The sequence below is a fragment of the Carassius carassius genome, chromosome 14 (genome assembly GCF_963082965.1).
Source record: "Carassius carassius chromosome 14, fCarCar2.1, whole genome shotgun sequence".
In the NCBI taxonomy this organism is placed as follows: Eukaryota; Metazoa; Chordata; class Actinopteri; order Cypriniformes; family Cyprinidae; genus Carassius; species Carassius carassius.
Genome location: NC_081768.1, coordinates 29,141,087 through 29,162,867, shown reverse-complemented (window position 1 = coordinate 29,162,867; position 21,781 = coordinate 29,141,087). Strand labels below are relative to the sequence as shown.

Sequence of the window (21,781 nt, the reverse complement as noted above, 5' to 3'; positions counted from 1 at the left end):
TCTCTTACCGCATGTGTCTGAAAATATCTATTCATGAGTAGTCTCCCCTTGTATTGATGTAAAGTAGGATGTTAGGTCTTATTCGTTCTTTAAATCTTAAACCATCATAGAACAAATCAAAATTCCATTACTTATAATGCCGGACTATTAAATACAATTAAACAAGTCTGTGATCTGTCAGTGGTCTTCATAGATCACCGTGGTTCAGTGATTCAGGTGCCTTCTGCGCTGCTAGGCTGGATATCCACGTCAAAATATTCACAACAGCTTCAGAGATAGCATTCATACTATTACACACCTGACCGGCACAATCACATTTTTAAAGTTTATTTCATTTTTTGGCAAGTTATAAATGGTGTAAGTAAAAGCATTTAAATGAAGCATACACAAAGCAAGTAAGGTCTATTTAAGAGCATGTACAATTCAAATAAGCAACATTTTAGAAAAATATTTCTTTCCACTTCCTCTATATCACCTTCACACAATGGTGTTCTAAAAAGTACATCATGTTACTGCGGACTTTGCCTGAAGTATCGATCCTGCGCCACTCGTTTACTGCTCAGGTGATTGTGGACCACAGTTTCACTTAACCGAAGGACACAGGCACATCTGAATTCACAAAGAGAGAGAGGGTATTAAGCCTTGTCCGAGAACAACTTATTTTCTGGAAAAAAAGAACACATTTGTTATCTTTCCAAAGCAAATAAAAAAATGTCTGGAAAATTGAGTCTGGCAGCTACCTGATCGGTATCTACAGTTAAATTAAGTTCTCTGTTCATTTCAGTGGACAGTGCCTTTTAGTGCTGTTGGGTTGTGTAAATATAAGGATTCACACCCCAGTGATCCATTATTTAGACTACCATCAGTGCTTCCATGCAAATCTGAGATCTATTTAGCATGTTTATGTCTGTGGATGAATAAAACCACATCCTGTCATGCTAATAACCACATGCTCTTTGTTAAATATAATTATCTAAGGGAAATAAAAAATGTTTTTTAAAAATGGCTATAAGAAATTGAAACCCTTTATTAGGGTAATTTAATATCAAATGGCACACTAATTGAAAAACATGAAAAGAGATGAAGAACCTGGAGCCTGTGTGCTTCTCTATCTTTCACAGAGGATAGAAAGCACTGTTCAAGCAGTCCGAGTAGAAGTGACTGTCCGAGTCGCTGAAGTCAGAATCAAAATCTCCATCATCTGGGCCCTGCGTCAGGGGCTCCACGTCCTCATCTGAGGTAGAGGGGTGAGTCAGAATAATCCGAGGTATCTGTCAAAGGGTCACATTGAAGTGAGAAGAGAGGGAAAAAAGAAGTCACTGGTTTCACAGATCTGTCAAGATTTCAAATTAGCCACTTACTTAGTTTAATATTTTCTGATGCAATTATGAGATCCTCTTATTACGTAAAACATTTATTTTTCCTCTTTTTTACTTTTCAGTAAACGTCTATCAAATCAAATCAACATCTGTTGAGAGCACCTCTTGCCATTAAAACAGCTGAGCAGATGAGATGTTCCCACATTATTATGCATTTTGTCTCTTCATGTAATCTCAGACAGACTTGATAAGATCAGATTTCTACACCAACAGTTCCATACAAAGGAAGCTGTTCTATTGAAAACTTTGCTACTGCCCAACACTTGCATTTGTAGTGAAAAGGTGTTGAACATAGTTAAGTACAATTTAATATCTCAAGCAAGTTTGCTACTCAGGTGAATATATTTTTCAGTATTTTTACTCGAGAAAAAAAGTCATGTTTTTACAATGGCTTACGCTGAAGCATATAGGGAGGAAATTATCAAGGTCGTTAGCACATTTCATAGAAATGTCAAGGTGCACATATCAGGTAAAACAATCTACAGAGCCCTCAAGGTGACATAGAGATTAAAAAAAATACGATAGGAGGAAACCTTATATTTAAATGCTTTTGCATTCTCTCACAAAAGTATTGAAACTGCATTACGAAAACATTGAAGTTTAAGTTTTTCCTCTTATCTCATGTTATTTCCAACACCAGTTTTGCGTTTTATACTGGCAAAGTTGTGAGCACAGGAATAAATTTTTCTTTCATTAGAGGCTCCATAAAAAATAGCTTTCTACTAAATTATGTAATTATTTTTTAACCATATAATGAATTAAATATCCTTAGTCACAATGAAATATGGCTATTTATAATAACTGGCTATTTCATTCCAAGCAGGACAGAAAACGCGGAGTGGATCACAGCCTACTCCGGCCCCTACAGAGACATTCTGTTATCACAAATCCAGCGTCCCCTGTAAAAAATTGAATTTTTAAATGCACAATCCCTTAACAACAAGGCATCTTTTATTCATGACCATATAATCAACGAGCAGATACACTTCATGTGCCTAGTTGAAACCTGGCAACAACCAGGAGTTTATTCTAGTCTCAATGAAGCCTGTCCCTCTGGCTACACCTACCTCAGCAAGGCCCGCACCACTGGCCGAGGTGGTGGCCTTGCCGTTGTGCACCGGGTAGATTTTGAGTTGTCCTCCCTTTCCCTGCCTGTCCATTCCTCTTTTGAATGCCTTGCATTCAAATGTAAACCGCCACTTTCCACTACAATGCTTCTGATTTACCGGCCTCCATCCAGCTTTCATTTCCGAGATGTATGATCTTCTCACCACACTTTACACAACCCCAGGGAATATCATCATACTTGGTGATTATAATATTCATGTAAACAACTCTTCTTCCTACTCTGTAGCTGAATTTAATAATCTTCTTGACAGTCTTAATTTCACCCAACATGTCAATGTCCCAACACACTCCAGAGGCCACACTCTTGATTTGTTGATCACCAACTCTACCTCCATCACCAATCTCTCGGTGCACGATCTGGGCGTGTCAGACCATAAGGCCATCACATTGGAGTTACCCACTCTGTTCCCCATCAGTAAGCCCAGCAGAAAAATCAGTTTTAGGAACCTTAAAAATATCAACCCAGTCACCCTGACTACTGACCTCTGCCAACTCTCTGCTGCAAACCCCCTTTCAGTCACTAATTCTGTGGATCTCTACAATTCATCACTCAGCTCACTTCTGGACCGCCATGCCCCAGTCAAGTCCAGAACCGTCACCTTCACATGCTCAGCCCCCTGGTACACCAAGGAGCTGCGGCTACAAAAGAGAACAGGGCGTGTCCTCGAACGGCGTTTCAAGGACTCAGGACTCGCTGTTCACAAGCTAGCCTACCGGGAACATCAGAAGGCCTACAGCAAGTCCCTCAGTGACACACGGTCCCGGTTCTACTCCCACATAATCAACAATAGCCCTGGAAACTCCAAGCAACTTTTCTCAACTGTAAATCATCTCCTCAAACCCCAGACTCCCCTATACTTCGATAATATGCAGGAGCGGTGCAACAGCTTCATCCGATTCTTTAAAACAAAAGTAGGAAAGATACGCTCCATTCTCTCCAGCCCCCCCACTGTATCTGCTTCCCCGCCTCCTCTCCCCCCCTTCTTCATCCTAGTTTTTCTACCCCCCCAGTAATATCCACTGACCCTCAATCTGGGACTACCCAGCTCCTCTGCTGTTTCAAGGATATCACTCAGCATGAAATTGAAGTCCTGCTAAGGAAGATGAAGCCATCCACCTGTGACCTGGATCCATTTCCCTCAGCCCTGATAAAAAGTCACTCTTCTGCAATAAGTCCCATGATCACCAATATCATCAATCAGTCTCTTCGGTCCGGCCATGTCCCCACGTCTCTGAAAAAAGCGGTCATCAAGCCACTACTCAAAAAGCCCAGCCTTGATCCAGAAGTTCCTGCTAACTACCGCCCCATCTCCAACCTCCCTTTCCTGTCAAAGGTGTTGGAAAAGGTAGTTTCCGACCAACTCCACAACCATCTCATAACTAACAGTCTTTATGAGAAGTTCCAGTCTGGTTTTCGCTCTGGCCACAGTACAGAAACTGCCTTGGTCAGAGTCACTAATGACCTACTGATGACGGCTGATGCTGGATCTCCATCACTTCTCATCCTTCTCGACCTCACTGCAGCATTTGACACCGTGGATCACCATATCCTTCTACACCGCCTCCACTCCTCTATTGGACTCTCTGATACTACCCTGGCTTGGTTTACATCATATCTCATGGACAGAACAGAGTATGTTTCCCTGGGTGGTGCTAAATCGGACACACACTCTGTCACTTGTGGTGTCCCTCAAGGATCAGTCCTTGGCCCCACCCTCTTCGCACTGTACATGCTCCCCCTTGGTTATGTCATCAGCCGGCATGGAATATCTTTCCATTGCTACGCTGATGACACTCAACTCTACATTAAAACAAACCCAAGCCCCTCTGCAGCCCTCTCCACAATTTCCACCTGCCTGGAGGAGATAAAGGCGTGGATGACGGCTAACTTTCTGCAACTCAATAGCTCAAAAACGGAAGCCATTCTTGTTGGCACTCCACATCAGACCCGGTCATCCACCATCACCAGCATCACCTTCTCCGGCCATGACATCCATCTTTCATCCTCAGTCACAAACCTTGGTGTTAGAATGGATCCTCACTTGACCTATGAGGCCTACATTAAACAGCTATGCAAAACCTCATTCTTTCACCTCAGGAATATTGCAAAACTTCGTCCCATACTCACTCTCCCTGATGCAGAAAAACTTGTCCACGCCTTCGTATCCTCCAGGCTGGACTACTGCAACGCACTCCTCATCGGGATCCCAAGTAAGAACATCCAGCAGTTGCAATACATTCAGAACTGTGCTGCGAGGATCCTGATGGGGGTGCGGAAGTACCACCACATCACACCCATCCTAAAATCCCTCCACTGGCTTCCTGTCCAGTACAGGATTGAATTCAAAGTTTCCCTTCTGACCCACCAGTGCCTCCATGGAACTGCCCCCTTATATCTCAAACAACTCATCACCCCCCTTTCCTCCTCACGCCATCTCCGCTCTGGACAGGCCTACCTCCTCCAGCCTCCGAGGACTAGGCTTCGAACTATGGGCGATCGCGCCTTCTGTTCAGCTTCACCCAGTCTGTGGAATGCTCTCCCTGTCCATCTAAGGGCCCCACAAACTGTTGACTCTTTTAAAAAAGGACTTAAAACCCATCTTTTTAGAAAAGCCTACGGCTAAAAGTGCTATTTTTATGTCTTTGTTTTCTTTTTACGCTAATTTTAAAGTTTATAGTATATAGTTTGTTGTTTTATGTGCATTGTAGCACTTTGAGGTCATTGAATTGATGTAAAGTGCGTAACAAATAAAATTTATTATTATTATTATTATTGAAATCAAAACTGACTATTGTTATTTAATATATTGCATCATTTATTATAAATGCTGTACCTGTGCTCATCTTTATTTTATTTTTTTCAATTCATGTGGCCTTCCCTCCAGCAACCTTTCACTTACATCGCTGCAAATCAGCAAAATAACAACAGTCCAGTGAACCAATCAATTCCCAATGGACAAAATCTAGTCCTGACCTACATTTTTCTTATTTGAGAAGCTGTTTATTTCTCTCTGCTATGTTTTATACCAAATTTAAAACTATATAAATTCAGAGAAGCACAACTGTAATTGTTCTGGAAAACAAGATTTCAAGGGAGATACTCAGATTAATTCCTCTCTGCATACACAAGTGTAGATAATACATTTAGTTCATTGCCAGTTAGGACAATACTTGTACACACACACACACACACACTTTGTATTGTGTATATATATATATATATATATATTATAAAAAAATTTTTAGATAAAAATTCCGAGGGACTTTTCTTCGCCAAGTGTGAAAAGAACAACTGGACAGGACTGTTTTGTATAGAGGTATGCATTGCGGTCCTGAGATTTCATTATTAAAACACACACATCCACACAGAAACACATTCTATCCTTCACACATACCGTCATAGTATTTTTCACAACCTGTAGGGCATTGTTTTTGAAGGTCTCCATGTCTTTGGTCAGCCGCAAATCCTGTACTGGATCATTCTGGCAAAAAAACATGAAAACTATCAGGAGGGAAACTGGAAAATAAGCAGTGCAATTCCAAAATTGTTTGTATTGATTTTTAATAATAATTGCTTTAAAATTCATTACAATGGGTATGACTAATCCCATTGCCATTCCTCCTCTTTTAGTCCTGTGGCATATAAAAGAACCATTTTATAATTTGTATAATCTCGATTCTCTTGACCTAGAGCCTACCAGTCCATTTCCATTGCAGATGGTAGCTTCATTCCTGTTGGTCATTGGGCTGCAGTCCAGCATGGCATCACCTGAGGATTGTGGGTCACTTGATCTGTTATTGCTCATGGTGATATCCCACTCTTGGCTGACCTGGGGGTCTGCTGTCTCCACGGTGTCGGACCTCTCATGCAGCCACGGCTCCACGGGCATGCATCTCTCCCGGAGCACTTTCATTTTTATGCAGCTCCCAGCATTCCTCAGGATGCCGACAGCCTCATGGTGGCTGACCTCCTGCATGTCTTGGCCATTGACCTGGTGTCACAAATGAAAAATGAGCTGCAGCGATTTGAAGGAAAGACAGAAATACCACGAAAGCCAAGGTATGAGAAAATGCCAACATTTTATGAGGAAATGACCAGGGGCCTTCAAGGGAAAAGATGTCATTTCCGCACCATGAGTGTGACTGAACAGAATTGCAGAGAAAATTACTGTTTTAAAACAGGTTTTCTAAAGATTGGTTCGTCTGGCATTTGTCCTAGTAGGTCAAGAGTTTGCTGGTCAGCTGCAGTCGGCCCCTTTTGCAAGCAGCATATAAATCCAAGAAAAAAAAAATTCGATTATAGTAGATGTTTTACCAGTACCTCCATTTTAGTGAGCCCTAAAAAGCGTGAAAAAGACTTCATGTTACAGATCATGATACTAGACTCCGTTGAATGTTTTGGGATTGTGTGTTGAAAGCAGCACAGCGCTACAGCGTTAACACCTAATGTGAAATAAACGTTATTCCACTGCATATAAACTTAGGATAAGAGAAAATACCTCAAACTGACAAAAAAAGTGCTTGTGCTGTCTTGCTTTAATGCAGTGACATCAATAACAGCTGTAAGTGTGACTTGCATGTCCACATGCTTTTCCCCGACATTGCTGCTTGGCATGTTGCATTAAGGCTCATGGGGTCACAAAAAACTGTTCATCAGCATCTGTGTGATGACGCCCTCCAATGTCTCACAGCAGGAGACATACATATGCAGTGGAATGCTCAAATTCATGTCACTTGGTAGAATCTAACCAAATTATGTACAAGACAGCTCTGTTTTGAACTTAAATCTGTGTGATTTTGGAGCTTGTTTCCTCATGAGGACAAAAAAATAAAATGTTGCAATCCTTATGGAGATATTTGATTTTCATAGGGAATAACAGAGCACACACACACACACACACACAAAATCAATAGTTAATAATTGTAACTTTGAAGGCAAGCATTCCCAGGTGTACTCATGCTTCCCAATTAGCCATAAATTAATTTATTGTGAAACAGTTCATTTGCATTATGATTTACCTCCAACACTCTGTCCCCAATATGAACCCCGGCCTTCTCCGCCAGTCCACCTTTAGACACTCTGGAGATGAAAACACCCTGACACGAAGAAAACAAATCAATCAGTGTCCAGAAGGAAATGACTAGTCATGGGGAAGGAAATCAGGCAAACTCTTATCATCAGTCGCATTGCTGGCTGGATGCACATTAGTGTTCCAGTCCATGTGTATATTTTATTGTAAATAGACCCACAGGATTATGATAGTAATAGTGTGTAATGAGATTCAGGCAGTGGAGCTACAGGAAGATCAGGCCTACCTCATCATTCTCTTTGTATGGCAAGGAGCCTTTTCCTCCTGCAATACAAATTCCCAGTCCACCTCTCTGTCCGTTCACTTTGATCTGTAGCTGGAGGGACAGAAAACACCATCACCCCAAGAGTTAAACTCCACTAGAGCTATATTACAAAATGAATTAGGGCAGAATCACCTAACACACCTTATACTAATACAATCAGAGTCTAATGTAAACCAGACATGTAAATTACAAAGTCATTTAGTTGAAACCACTGAGTCTAGTTTAAATGTTCATTCATTTTTGAGAGCCTCAGGCCACTCCAAAATACATCATGTGCAATTTGAAGCTGCTCTTTCTGCTTGTTTTTAAAAGATCAGAGACAAAGGACACAAAATTTAACTGTAAAAAAATATATAAATTATATAAAAGTTTTCATGTAAATTATACTTCTGTGTGTGCAGAACAGATCGAAATTATGTGTGTTCAATAGAATACAGAAGAAATTAGGTGAGGAGCTTGGTAAGGTAAGAGATTGGCTGCCAGAAAACAAACTTTTTTTGCATCTGTAGGTAAAATGGAATCAATACTATTTGGTTTTAAATAGAAGAACTGAAGAATTTGAGAATTTAATGAGATATATATTATATATCAATTTAAATTGTTATAAAAATGATGCACAATGGAGTCTGTATCACATGCAAAGATGAGCATTTGCTGTGTTTCCAGTTATGTTACATGTTATAAGCTACAGAATAAATGGCAGAATGAATTCTTATTCTTAATAATCTAGAATTGGCTTTAGTAATATATGCACTCACTTCAGTTCACAATTTTAAAATATATAATTGGATTTTGAAGACATTGCTGTGATGACAGTGAAAGGTTAATTTTATAAGCAATCATATTTCTTTTTATTTGGGGGTGAGTTTTTGCCATTGTTATCAAAAAGACAATTCTACTGTTTTCTATAAATTAAAATGCAGGGTGATTGCAGGCTGCAGTTGAGTTCAGCTGCAGTTTTGCTTTGTTAATTATAAACATTCTCATTACATCAGGATTTGAACCTGGCCCCTATGCATACAAAATAACACCACTAGAGGATCTGTCAATGAAGCCCCCTTGAAATCTGTAGGTGCTTGACGAATTTGTGGCTGATTAGCTGTCTGTACTCTTACTCTTAATGGTACATGTGAAACGACTGATTTTTGGGAACAGGTCCACTCTGGCACAGCCGGATGGCTGAGCCTCTCCGAGGCGGTGTGGCAGTCTGGGTCACGGGCCATGTCTCTGTGGAAATGGGTCACTAGGCGCTGAGTTTTGTATTTCTGAAGCTTCCTGTCATGGCCGTTTTCTCCCCACTGAGGTTTAGGCCGGTGTCCTGCTCCCTCCAGTTCTGAGAAGCTGTACTGATGGAAAAACAGTGTTTTCAGTTGACATGGTATTTCTAAATTTTTCTTTGATGTAAATACCATTATAAATGAATGTGGTATTCACTTAGTATCATAATATACTGTATTTCAAAGTATCATGGCTTTAATATAAGACGACCGCCACAGTGTTTGTTTGTGAGAGCCACCCACTGTCTATTGTACCCATGATTTGTTTTGGGGGGGGGTTGTGTCAAGCAGTAGATGTTCCAGAAAGAAAATAATACCGTAATGACATGAGGATGAGTAAATGATACATTTTCATTTGCTCAAGCCAAAGATGGTAAAGAGTACCTCTGAAACAGACATACTGTAAACATGCTGGTCTTACATCATCAGACGGCTCTTCCATCTCCTCTGCGTCTTTCTCTGGGCTGGAGCTGCGGCCATGTCCACCAGTGAGAGGAAACAAGTTGAATCCTGACAGACGGTCCTTCCTTGTGACCCAGCGCAGACCAGGAAAGGGCCAGCCGTGGCTGCTGTTATTCACAGAGGTTTTAGCAGCTCTGCACCCCTATAGATGAGACAGGGACAGAAGTGATGAAATACTTTCAGCTGTTTGCTTGTTAAAAATGTCACCTTTACACAAACTGTAAGATTGAAACTGAAGTGTACATATCTCATTAAAAAGCTTAAACAAACAGCAGTACGTACACATTAGGGTAAGGGTGCCCTGGTGTGTAGCCCACAAAAAAATATTGAAACTAAATTAATGCTTAAGGTTGATTCATTATTACTCTTAATAAAAATAAATAAATAAATAACACAATCAACATCAGCAATGCCACAGTGACAAAGTTGTTGACTCACCTATATTATACCCGCGTTTAAAAAAGAAATCTTTGATCTTTTATTAACACAATGAATAAGGATATGTTTTACCCGCGTTTAACACAAATAAATAGCCTATGGATTTACCCTTAGGCTACTTTAAAACGATCGTAGTTTGTGGTTTATTAAATAAATATTATCTTATTAATTAAAACAAATCAGCCATTAAATAGTACAATGGCAAATTCACATATATTAAATAAACATCTAACTTTTGTTAATAAAATGAATAAGAAGGATATACGTTGTGTTGTAACCCAAATAAGGTATTTTAATTTAAATGCAATGCTTAGTTTGTGGTTCATTTTATTTATTTATTTATTTATTTTATTTTATTTTTTTGAAAATCCAGCAACAATAAAGACACTCACTTATATTAAATGAAGAAATGAAAGTTCTATTAACAAAAGATGCTTTTGGATCCGTCATCATAGTGTCAGTCTTCTCATATCACTCTTGTCACGTGACCCCAACTTTCAACCCTGACGCTTGCTTTTCAGAAAAGTTCATCAGAACAGCAAATTAAATTTGTGCATGTTAGATTACAACTTCCAGCCTCTGAGGTGTCAAGGTCATGCCACAGTTTATAATTATTACAACATTGAGGGGCTGAATTAGCAAGTATATAGGACTATGATAAGGGTGGAGCAGACATTTGCAAGTTATCTTTCCCCCATCTTGTCATCATTTCTGAAGGCCCAGAGGCTTCCCACCAAGCCACTTAGAGGAACATTGGCCTTGGTGGGTAAAGCTTATGTGGCGGCATGTCAGGCCAGTGCATGGCTGCACACCATGGTGGTGTTACAGGCATACCAGGCCAACCTGCTTAAGGACCTGGGTGAGAGCAAGGAGGCAGACACTTTAGCATGCAGAGAGTGATCTGTTGGGTGTTGGGCAATGGATCTCTCTCCACGCTACCAAGGAAATTGGCCAGAGCCAATTGGCCTTTCAATGGCAGCACTTGTAGCTACGGAGAGACATCTGTGGTTAAATATGTCTGAGTTGCATGACAAGGACAGATTATTCCTGCTGGACTTTCTGTTCTAGCCTTCTGGCCTCTTTGGTAATGCAGTACACACTGTTGTTGAGAGGATTTAGGAGGTGAGGAAGCAGGCGGCAGTGTTTTAGCACTACCGCCCTTGGGATTCTCAGGTCCCCAAGACTGCTGAATGGAAGCAGCCCCAGCCATCCTCTAGCTCCTCATATCGCCAGGCTCAGAAACAGAGTGTTGTTACATGAAGCCCCCGCAGAAATATCAGGGGGATGGGCAGCACTCTTGGTAGGGATCTTTAAGAGGGAAGATGGATCTGTGGACCGTCATTCTTCAAGCAACTTGGGCTATGATCTTCTCCACCATTCCTCCAGACTCTAGGACCTTGGAAGCCAAATGAAATACAAAACTTGCTCTCATCTGAAAAGAGGACTTTGGACAACTGGGAAACAGCCCAGTTTTTCGTCTCCTTAGCCCAGGTAAAACGCCTCTGACGTTGTCTGTGGTTCAGCAAACTCAGCAAACTTGGTAGGTTGTGCATCTTTTTCTTCCACACTATTTCCTTCCACTCAACTTTCTGTCAACATACTTGGATAAAGAACTCTGTGAACAGCCAGCTTCTTTGGCCATGAATGTTTGTGGCTTACCCTCCTTGTGAAGGGTGTCAGTGATTGTCTTCTGGACAACTGTCAGATCAGCAGTCTTCCCCATGATTGTGAACAAAACCAAGAAACCACTTTGAAAGCTCAGGAAACCTTTGCAGATGTTTTGAGTCGATTAGCTGATTTGCATGTCACCTTATCCTAATTTGTTGAGATAGTGAATTGGTGGTTATTTGTTAAATGTGAGCCAAAATCATCACAATTAAAAGAACCAAAGACTTAAACTACTTCACTCTGTGTGCATTGGATTTATGGTCCATCATGCCCTACGGCGCTGGTCACAGACCTGCTTGTCAGACTGGCGAACAAAGCGGCGAAGGTCCTAGACAGAGTCAACAATCAACAGGTGTCTGTGTAAGTCGGGGGAGGAACGTAAGAGCGTCTCACTGCAGTGCTCCCCGGGAGAGTTGTTATTCCAACATTGACCTTGGCATGCTGGTAGAGGGAGTCGAAAGAAGAAAAGATTCCAATTGTTTGGTCTTGGGGCGAGTAGCCGCATTCCAATTTCACGGTCACTCTCTTGTCCATTCTGGTCTCCAAATCATGACGGGCAGCCTTGTGAGGCTTTGGACAGCTGTTCCCATTTTCTGAATTTTTCGATAACCCAGGCCAAAGCCTAGTCCAATCAGCAGAAGACCTGTTATCATAGTTCCAAATAGGTAGATGTCTTCAATGTCCTCCACTGAAAGATCCGCCAGACACACGACCCGCCATCTCTCCCACGCGTCCATCGTGTAGCCAGCTGCGAACGTTATGGCAGGACAATCAGGTTTCCCCGAATCAAAGCTTCTCATCGAGAAGATGGTGTCAATTGCTTTGAGAGACCAGTTGATCAAATCAAATCCATGTTTTCCAGTTTTGGAGAGCAGTGCAGAGAGAGTCTCTCAGAATAGACGAGACGAGAGAGCAAGCAGGGAAGGCAAAGGTGGGGGAGAGGGAGAGAAATGTGTCCGCCTCCGTTGAGAGCCAAAGAAAAATACCTTTGGCTCTTAAAATATAAAAAATAAGATTATTATCATTCATAAATACTTACAGTTGCGATCAAAATTATTCAACCCCTCAAGAGACTGCAGTACTTTACAAATACAATTTTTTTCTGAAGATCCAGGATAAAATAAAATTGCATCTATATTGTCAATATATAATGTAATACCTTTGAGTTATAAGATTTTTTTAAATACTGCTATGTCATAATTATTCAACCCCTATTCAACATTGCTGTTTTTAAATCACTTATTTGCATGGTGGGGAATAAAACAGTCTCAAAACACAATTAAGCCTTTAGAAACTCTATAAAAACAGAATTAGCTTGAGCTGTTACACATACAGTTACCCCATGCATGTGCTAAAGTTGAGTAGCAAAAATGTCAACAGAGATCTCACAAAAGCTAAAGAGAATAAATATTGTATTACTTTAGAAAGGCTAAGGCTATGTGAAGATTTTCCCTTATTCCTTAGCTTAAAGTGTGTTTTACCAGAAAACCTTTGAGGGTGTTGAAGAAAAAGCACAATATCATAAAGAAATGTAATCAGTGCAACTGAGGAAAAACCTGCAATGTACAGCCAAAGACTTGCAAGATGACCCGATGAAAGGAGGAAAACCATTTCCATGCAGTGTGTAAGAAGAACACTAGACAAGTATGGCCTTCATGTTGAGATCTTGCAGAATACCACTCTTGATCAAGAAGAACCAAAGGCCAACTTGAACTTGATAAAATTCATTTGTGTAGACTTGTGGAGCTCTGGAGGAACGTTTTATGGAGTGATGTGACCAAACTGGAACTTTTTGGACCCATGGATCAGCGGTATGTCTGCTGCAAAACAGGAAATGCTCATAAGCAGAAGAACACCATCTCCATCATCAAACTTGGAGGTGGATCAGTCCTGTTATGGGGTTTCTTTACTGTAGCAGGAAGTGGAAATCATGACTGTATGAAGGACATCATGGATTCTTTGAAGTATCAGGCCATTTTGACAAGAATTGTGATGCCTTTGGTGCAAAAACTGAAGCTGCTGATCAATGGACTTTCCTGCAGGACAGTCATCCCAAAGTACACATCCAAATCTACTTCTGCTTGGTTCAGGGATCAGTTATAGAATGTACTTGAGTAACCTGTTCAGTGTCCAGGCTTAATTCTCATTGCAAATATCTGGTTGAATTTAAAGAAAGCAGTGGCAATGTGAAAACCAAAGATTATCAGTGATCTGGAAGCTTTTTCAGGCGAGGAATGGGCCAAGACTGTAGTAGAGAGGTGACAGAAGTTTCTAAACAGTTACAGACAGACAGCGTTTATTGGTGATTTTAAAGAATAAAAGATTCTGCATGAAGGGGGTTGAATAATATTAAACATGAATGTTTAGAGCCACTTTGAATTTTATCATGATTCATCAATGTTCCATTCTCAGAATCACTCAAAAGTGTATTAACAAACTTTCTCTAATACTTTACTGATGCCTTTGTTGAATTGATTTCATAAAATGTTGTTGCAGCAAAATGTCTTGCAGGTCAAGGGGGTTGAATCATTTTGATTGCAACTGTATGAAATTTGGTGTCTTTTATTATATTGATTTTGTCTTATAACACCCCTTCCTCTGATAAATCACCATAATGTCCTGCCTTGATGGGTCTTTGGATTTTTTAAATTTCCTTTCTAAGAAACATCACTTGTTTCTGTCTACTGTCCAAATGATCAGGTTACCTTAGCGACCAGAAAGCACTCAATCTCCATCATTACTTGCCAGTTAAGCTCTACTGAGACTGCAGCTGCTTCACCAATGAAGTAGATCAAGAAAAATGACAATCATCTGAGCACTCAGACATGTTAAGACATGTAGCTAGGATACATGTTTGTTATAAGGTACAGTTGAATCTTATGTTCGTACTCCCACCATTTAGCATGTTCATTCATTTCTGAATGGCCTTATAAACATAAATTCATAAATTATTAATTTGTTAAAATCTAATATTTCATGGCCATCCAATTGCAACAGTAACTGATTTGAAAAGATATACATGGCCAATTCACACACACACACAAAAACTCATTTAGGTACAGTACTGATTTCCTTTACAGCGGTTCTGCTGGGCAGCAGACCACAATCATCTGGTATGTTATGCTAAAATTATATCATAACTTCACCACTGAGATATAGACAGCTGGATCATTAAAATAATTAAAACAATAATAATAGTAATAAACTATGAAAAGCCCCATTACAACACTCTTCTCCATCGAGTTCATCATCATGTGTGAATTTTTTAGTCTTTACCCAAACTACTTCATGCAAAATAAAACCACTTTCAGGCAGATATGGAGTCTTAATTCTTTTACCCATTTTAAAAATCTCATCTTAATCTTATTTATAAACTGATGATCTTAAACATAAATCTCTGAACTAATTTAATAACTATTACAATTCAGAGATTAATTATTTAAGAATTACACAACATGTTTCAAATATGTTAATTCTTCATCAATGTCAGTTGGAATCATATAATCATATGACATCATCATTTTATAAATGTTTATCTGATATAGCAGTAATTAGTTATTAACTAAATTGTTAAAAAATCAAATCTATTATTTGATTTAGTATTTAACAATTGAAAAGGAAATTAAAATGGCATCATTATAATGACAAATATATATAATCACATTGTTTCTGTTAATTTCTTATTCTGGTTAAGAACTGTGTTCAGCAGGTGAATGATTAAAGAGAGCATCTTCCCCTATATTATTGTGACTATTTGAGGGTTTTTTTTTTTTTGAGAGAGAGAGAGAGAGAGAATAAATGATTCTATGCAGTTCTGTTTTGGGAAGAAAATAAATAAAATCTGTTATCACAGTCACTAGTTGGAGAACCAGAGACTCACTGGAGCTCAACTAGAAGGTTCAATGAACAGTAAATCCCAAACACCAGTTTCATCTGCAACAGTGAGAAGACCGTTCAAGGACAAGCTGCTGGCTTTCAGACAGAGTTTCAGAGAATGAGCCACAGCTGACGCTGCCAAAATACGACAACAAAAGTACTCAGAGATCACACAATATACAATATAGCATTATGGATGAATGAATCTTCAGCTGTGAGAAATGTCTTGCAATCATTCCTTTGGAAGAAGTCACACAAAGGATGTGATGAAACTTCCCCTGAATATGATTTATTAATTTTTTTTAATTGCAAGTTCTGCACAGCTGTCATAGAGTTTGTGAGACAATGAATAAAGTTTAAATAAAACAGCATGTATTCAGAAGAGAAAGTAATTGGTTATCAGTGTCCTTCAAACATAAATGTGATGCATCCTTCTGAACAGAAGTTCCCATAAACATGGACACGTGGAATATAGAATCAGCAAAATGAGCACCAGGAACCAATGTCATGTTCCATGGGTAAAATTAAAGAGCAACTTCTAAATCTTGTTCCACTTGTAGAGCCCATGTCTATTTATATGAAGTATACAATGTGCATTCCAAAGCTTCAGCAACAGTATGAAGTGCTTGATTGAATAGTACATAATCATTATGCAATGGAAATTGTATCTATTGATAAAAATCAAATGTTCAGTACACAACAAAATGTATAAGTGAAATAATGCAGAAAAAGCCACACATGCGAGCAGAGGAAACGGCGAGGTAACTGAGTGGGAGAAAACAAGCAAGGATGGACAAACGATGGGCTGAAGCTCAGATAATAAATCAATGATAAAAAATGACTATAAAAGTCACAGGAAAATATAAATACATTTATAACAGCGTAAAGGTTTGGAATAGCAACAGCATTAAATAATGACAAATTATATTTTTGGCTGAACTGTTTCTTTAAAGATCAATCTGAAAAAAAAAAGCAGTGGCAAGACATCCGTAACATTTTTGTTTAATAAATATAAAATCTCTGTATAAATAATGAATCTCAACCTTTGATTTCAAGAAATCATTTTATTATTTCAGTGGTTAAAGTCATAAACGTTCTGGCCAAGAAAAGGCGCCCGTTTACGATTGTTTTATGTGCAGCTTCATTTACAAGAAATAATTAAAAGATCAAAATCAACATTAAAAACCATGTCTTTCTTGGAATAAAAATGAAAACATACAATGTAAAATGAAGTCCGTAGTGTACCACATATACATATATTAAAAAATAAATTGATAGCATTGCTTGTAAAAGTGCATTCTGGCACTTGGAGGGAAAAACTGCTCACCTAAACCAAAGCAGAAGATAATAACTAACTACCCTTACCTTAATTACAGAAGAGTTTTATTTAATTGTACCTGCTTTATAAAAACTGCTTACATAAGCACAGCGCCGGTCTGTCGGACAGCCTTCACTCTCTTCGGTCCACATGTCCAGAACTAACACATTAGCCCTTTTAATTCACTTTTAGTACAAAACTTGTTCTTTACACACAATGAAAACTGCATGGGTTATGAAGAAAACCCTGACAGTCAAATACAAAGCTGCCCCCTCATGTTCAGATAAGAATCAACTGTGTATGACATTAAAAATCTGTCACTTTGTTCGAATGCTATTAATTCTAAAATTGAGTCCAAGCGATGGGAAATTCAATGATTAGGTAACTGGATACGCATCTTTTTTGTTTTGTTTGTTTGTTTCTAAAATTTACACCACCTGAGCTGCCACACGTACAAAAGTGTCAATATTCACAAGAATTTTTAAAATCAGTAGGTCCAAAAACACCTGGGCTCCATGTTATCACCAAAAGAAAGAAATGCACCCAGTGTTTGAAAATAAAAAAATAGAGCATCTATATCAAATTCATATTTCTATATTAAAGGTTCTGACAGATTTATGTTAAGACTTGTAGTGCGACTACCTATTTTGTGTGTCAAAGAAAAGCACTGGATCCGAAGAGTAGAGTAAAAACATGCATTCCTTTGCCGGTTAATGCTCTGGAGGTCTTTAGAAAAGGCACCGTGTAGTGAGGACTCGTCCCTGACACAGGGCAGGAGCGGATGAAGGTAGCAGGGCTGGAAAAGGGGCTCTGGTGGTCCCAGGAGAGCAAAAGGGTGGTCAGCCCCTGGGAGAACACAGTGAGGAATGGCTCTGCGGGGGCTTCAGGGACAGACACACTGGGTAAGAGACATCTCGGAGTTAAAGCGTTCACACAGACGTGGTCACTCGGTCCACAGCGTTATTGACCTCGTTTTTGTTGGAATCCAGGCCTTTGGCAGCGTTCATGTCCTTTCGGATGCTCTCAGCCACCTTCTTCATGTTCTTCAGCTCGCCGGGGTGTGGGGTGGCCCGCCGCAACAGTGTTCTCTGAGAAACAGGAAGAAGAACAACCCTTTTTAATTCACAGATTCTCGTTATAGCACCCTTCGGGGGATTTTAAGACCCCATTAAAAAAAGTGTGTCTGATTGAAAAAAGAAGGTTGAGGTGGGACACACTGAAGTGTGTTTTATGTCACAGCATTTCCTTTTGGCATGCAGTTTAACTACTACATGTCCCACAGTGCAATGCAATTAACTTGTCTTTTCCAGTGTGACATAAATCAGAAGAAATAATTGTACCAACATTTTCAAGATGATGGAAAGCATGAGGAGGTCACGTCACTCAATAAAGCATACTGCTTTTGAAATATGCATAACACACGGGGCCTGTCCCAATACCCACACTTGTGGTCTTGGCCACTTGAGAGCCAGTGCATGGAACAGGAAGTAAATGTTCAAGCGGTGCCCTTAATGCACACTATATCCACATTCTCTCTAATACTGCATCCATCATGTTCAGGAATTCGTATGCCTGAACATGATGGATTGATGGATGGATGGATTAAAACAGTGTTGCACATTGTAGATGTTTGCCACAAATGTAAATGTCTGTTTAAATTTAAATGTCTTTAAATCACTTAATTTGAAGCACCCCAACTGTATTCAAATGATTACGTACTTTTCTTTTTGTTCTTAACAGCTCCTACTCAATGTGGTAGAGCAGTTATGAAATATCATTCTTGCAAATACTTTTTCTAGAATTTCACTATTAAATATGCATGCAAATTACAGTGAAGGGCAACAGTTCAAAAGATTTGAATTTTGAATCAAATTCTTCTAGTAAACTCAGATGTGCATTCAGACAATTAAATTATCACACGACCTTGGTGTGTGTTAAAAAACAGTAGGTGATTTGGTCAGGATTTTTATGCCAGTGGTGGGAGAAAAACCCCCGGCATTCTGGATTCAGAGGTAATAAATGCTGGAAATAGCTTACATCCCATGAGGAACAATTACGGACTAAATAGGGCTTATGTTGTAAGCATTGGGTAATCAAACCCTTGCGGTCTTCATACCCACTTGAATATTTGGGCAAAATTATATTAAATACAGCATGCAAGTAGACATATGTAAAGACTGCAAATATGGGCTTTGCAGACTGTTTAAAAAAAACAAACAAAAAAAAAAAAACAAGTAATGGTGCGTTCCATTTGTACTCGTAAGTTGGAATTTCTGAGTTCCCCGTAGAGACTCTAAACTGGAACTCCCTCCCAAATCATAATTGCAACAACTTCATCTTCAAAACCCAACATGGCTGATCAATGCATCAACAGAGGAGAAACAGTATTAATATATTGTTTAATAGCATATGGACAATGGACGTGTCATGCTTGGTTTTCTGACTTCTCTACTGGAACACAGTCCACTTGGGTGTGACGTCATTCCCAGCTTTGACATCTAAGGTCAATGGAATGCACCATATATACACTAAATATATCCTCTGTAGTATTTAGCCCATGAGTTGCTACTAGCTATTAAGACTGATATTTATCATTTAAAGTGGGCATTTTTATTCCAGGGAAAATGTTATTTAAAAAATGTATATGCCCCTGCAAACAAAGTGTATATCCAAGTGACAGGTAAGGTTGAGGTCATCTTTAAAAAACCAAAACACCACTAAAAAGGAACCTTAAACATCACTTTTACAAAGCAATATAATACATTTAGCAGAGCCTCGTTCCTCACCTCTTCATCATCCTCATCATCATCCTCCTCCATGAAACGGATGGTGCTCATTCTGTTTGTGGCTTTGTCGTCCCAGGTGTCATCCAGCATGCCGCTCTCCACCAGACTCTCCAGAGCACCACAGCGAGCGAGGTTATCAGAACCTAAACAGCATATGCACAGATTGTTTTTACACACATGGGTTAAAATTATTCCTTTATCTTTTATTGGGTTGGGGGAAAAAACTATTTATTGCATTTACTCTAGTTTTCATAAAATCACACAGAGGAGGTTATATTTGAAGTAAAACTGGGCTGTGAGATCACAGTTTCAAATCCAGCCTTAGTCACCGGCTTACTGAAAAACAATCCCTCCCTCCCTCCCTCCCTCACCCGCTCCGTCCAGCCCAGCGTGACCTGACCTCCAACACATCCAAACATATCAGAGGAAGTGATTACTAAAAAAAACCTCAAGAGTCATTCGATGTGTCAGCAAAACCCAAAATAAGCATTATGCTGATTTAGTGCACAATTATTTCTTATTGATGCTCACTTATTAACAATGGATATTATTAGTGTTGAAACATTTTTTACTGCATAATAGTTTTGTGGAAACATTATCTTAGATTTTAAATATAATCATGTTTTCTTTTCTTTATAAAAAAAAAAAAAAAAAAAAAAGGACATCAATGTCTTCGCTGACACTTTTCATCAATTTAATAGGGCCTTGCTTAATACATTTTATTCAATTATATATTCAATAATTCATTCCTTTGTTATGAATCTGGTAGTGTATCACAATTTCCGCAAAACAGCACAAACAGTGATAAAAAAAAATGAAATAATGTGTCTTGATGTAAATCTTGATAGAAATTTAAATGTTTCTTGAGCAGCAAATCAGCATGTCAGAATGATTTCTGAAGGATCATGTGACTGTGACATGTCAACTTCCCACACTACTGTATTTTTCACCACTGACCCCTAGTTTCATCAATGAAAGAGAAGTTAAAGACTCCAGAAAATAAAAGCTTCAATGGGTTTTGGTTAATTCACGGCTGTGGCAACATCTGAGGCTGAGCTGAGCTCAGAGGAGATAAGCCTCTTTAGCCGTCCAATCCACTGGGGCCATGTAGAAAGCAGCACATGAGCGTGGAGGAAGGCCAGAGAAAGCTCAGGAATATCAAGACCTGATCTGTACATGCCCTGCTGCACCTATACCTCCCCTCAAATCAACACACACATCGAATCATACGGGTGTGTTGAGCCCCCCGTAAATCCCACAGGACAACACTGAGATTAAAGCACAGAAGACACAGGATGTTATCAAAATTTTACACAAAAAAAAAAAAAATCTGATTATGGGCAGAATCTCCTTACAGATAAACTTGGCAGAACCGTGATGCCTCGAAAGTGGTGTACTGCTGGTTAGCATAGAAACATTAAAAGGGCATATTCTACATCTAACATTCCCCTGCCCGAAGCCCACTAATCTTAGTCAGTTTCTAGGAAAAAATACTGTACATTCAATTTTTAAGATATTGATCTCGTTATGATGCAGTTGCTATTTAACATATGCATACACACCAAGTTCACACTATAATTTACTATAGCGGATATGACTCCTTAAGCATCTGTGACACTAAACACTGGAGTAATGAGTGCTGAAAATTCAGCTTTGCAACAAAGAAATTATGTAAATCATGAAACCTTAAATAAAAACATTTCAAAATCATGTTTCCAAATTTTTGACAAGTACTGTAAACACAACGTAAAAAAAAGAGACTCATTGTGCAATACAGTTAGAATTTATAACAGCAGTTTTCACTTAAAGGGATAGTTTACCCAAAAATGAAAATTATGTCATTAATCACTCAGCCTCATTTCGTTCCAAACCCGTAAGACCTCTGTTCATCTTCAGAACACACATTAAAATATTTTTGATGCATTAAGAGAAAACTCTCTGACCCTCCCATAGACAGAAATGTAATAACCACGATCAACACAAGGAGATCCGAAAATAATCCATGTGACATCAGTGGTTCAACCGTACATTTGTGAAGCTACGAGAATACTTTGTGCACAAAGAAAATAAAAACAATGATTTTATTCAACAATT

The 21,781-nt window shown here is 39.1% G+C and overlaps 2 protein-coding genes across 2 annotated transcripts in view; both read right to left on the bottom strand.

The window, feature by feature from the left end:
- Nucleotides 1–325: 325 nt before the first annotated feature.
- On the bottom strand, nt 326–9,754 carry LOC132156628 (protein scribble homolog). Its single transcript, XM_059565566.1, has 8 exons — nt 9,561–9,754; nt 8,978–9,208; nt 7,824–7,913; nt 7,527–7,604; nt 6,206–6,499; nt 5,903–5,989; nt 1,090–1,271; nt 326–609 (listed from the first exon to the last, which is right to left on the bottom strand). Exons 1-7 carry the CDS (start codon nt 9,579–9,581, stop codon nt 1,116–1,118), a joined length of 957 nt encoding a protein of 318 aa, XP_059421549.1. The 5' UTR covers nt 9,582–9,754; the 3' UTR covers nt 326–609; nt 1,090–1,115.
- Nucleotides 9,755–17,726: 7,972 nt separating this feature from the next.
- lrrc1 (leucine rich repeat containing 1) overlaps nt 17,727–21,781 on the bottom strand; it is a 50,248-nt gene continuing 46,193 nt past the window's right edge. The window contains exons 13-14 of the mRNA XM_059566818.1: nt 19,688–19,830; nt 17,727–17,989 (exon numbers count right to left, since the gene is read on the bottom strand). Of these exons, the coding sequence (XP_059422801.1) occupies nt 17,831–17,989; nt 19,688–19,830 (302 nt within the window). The 3' untranslated portion in view covers nt 17,727–17,830. The remainder of the gene's footprint in view (nt 17,990–19,687; nt 19,831–21,781) is intronic.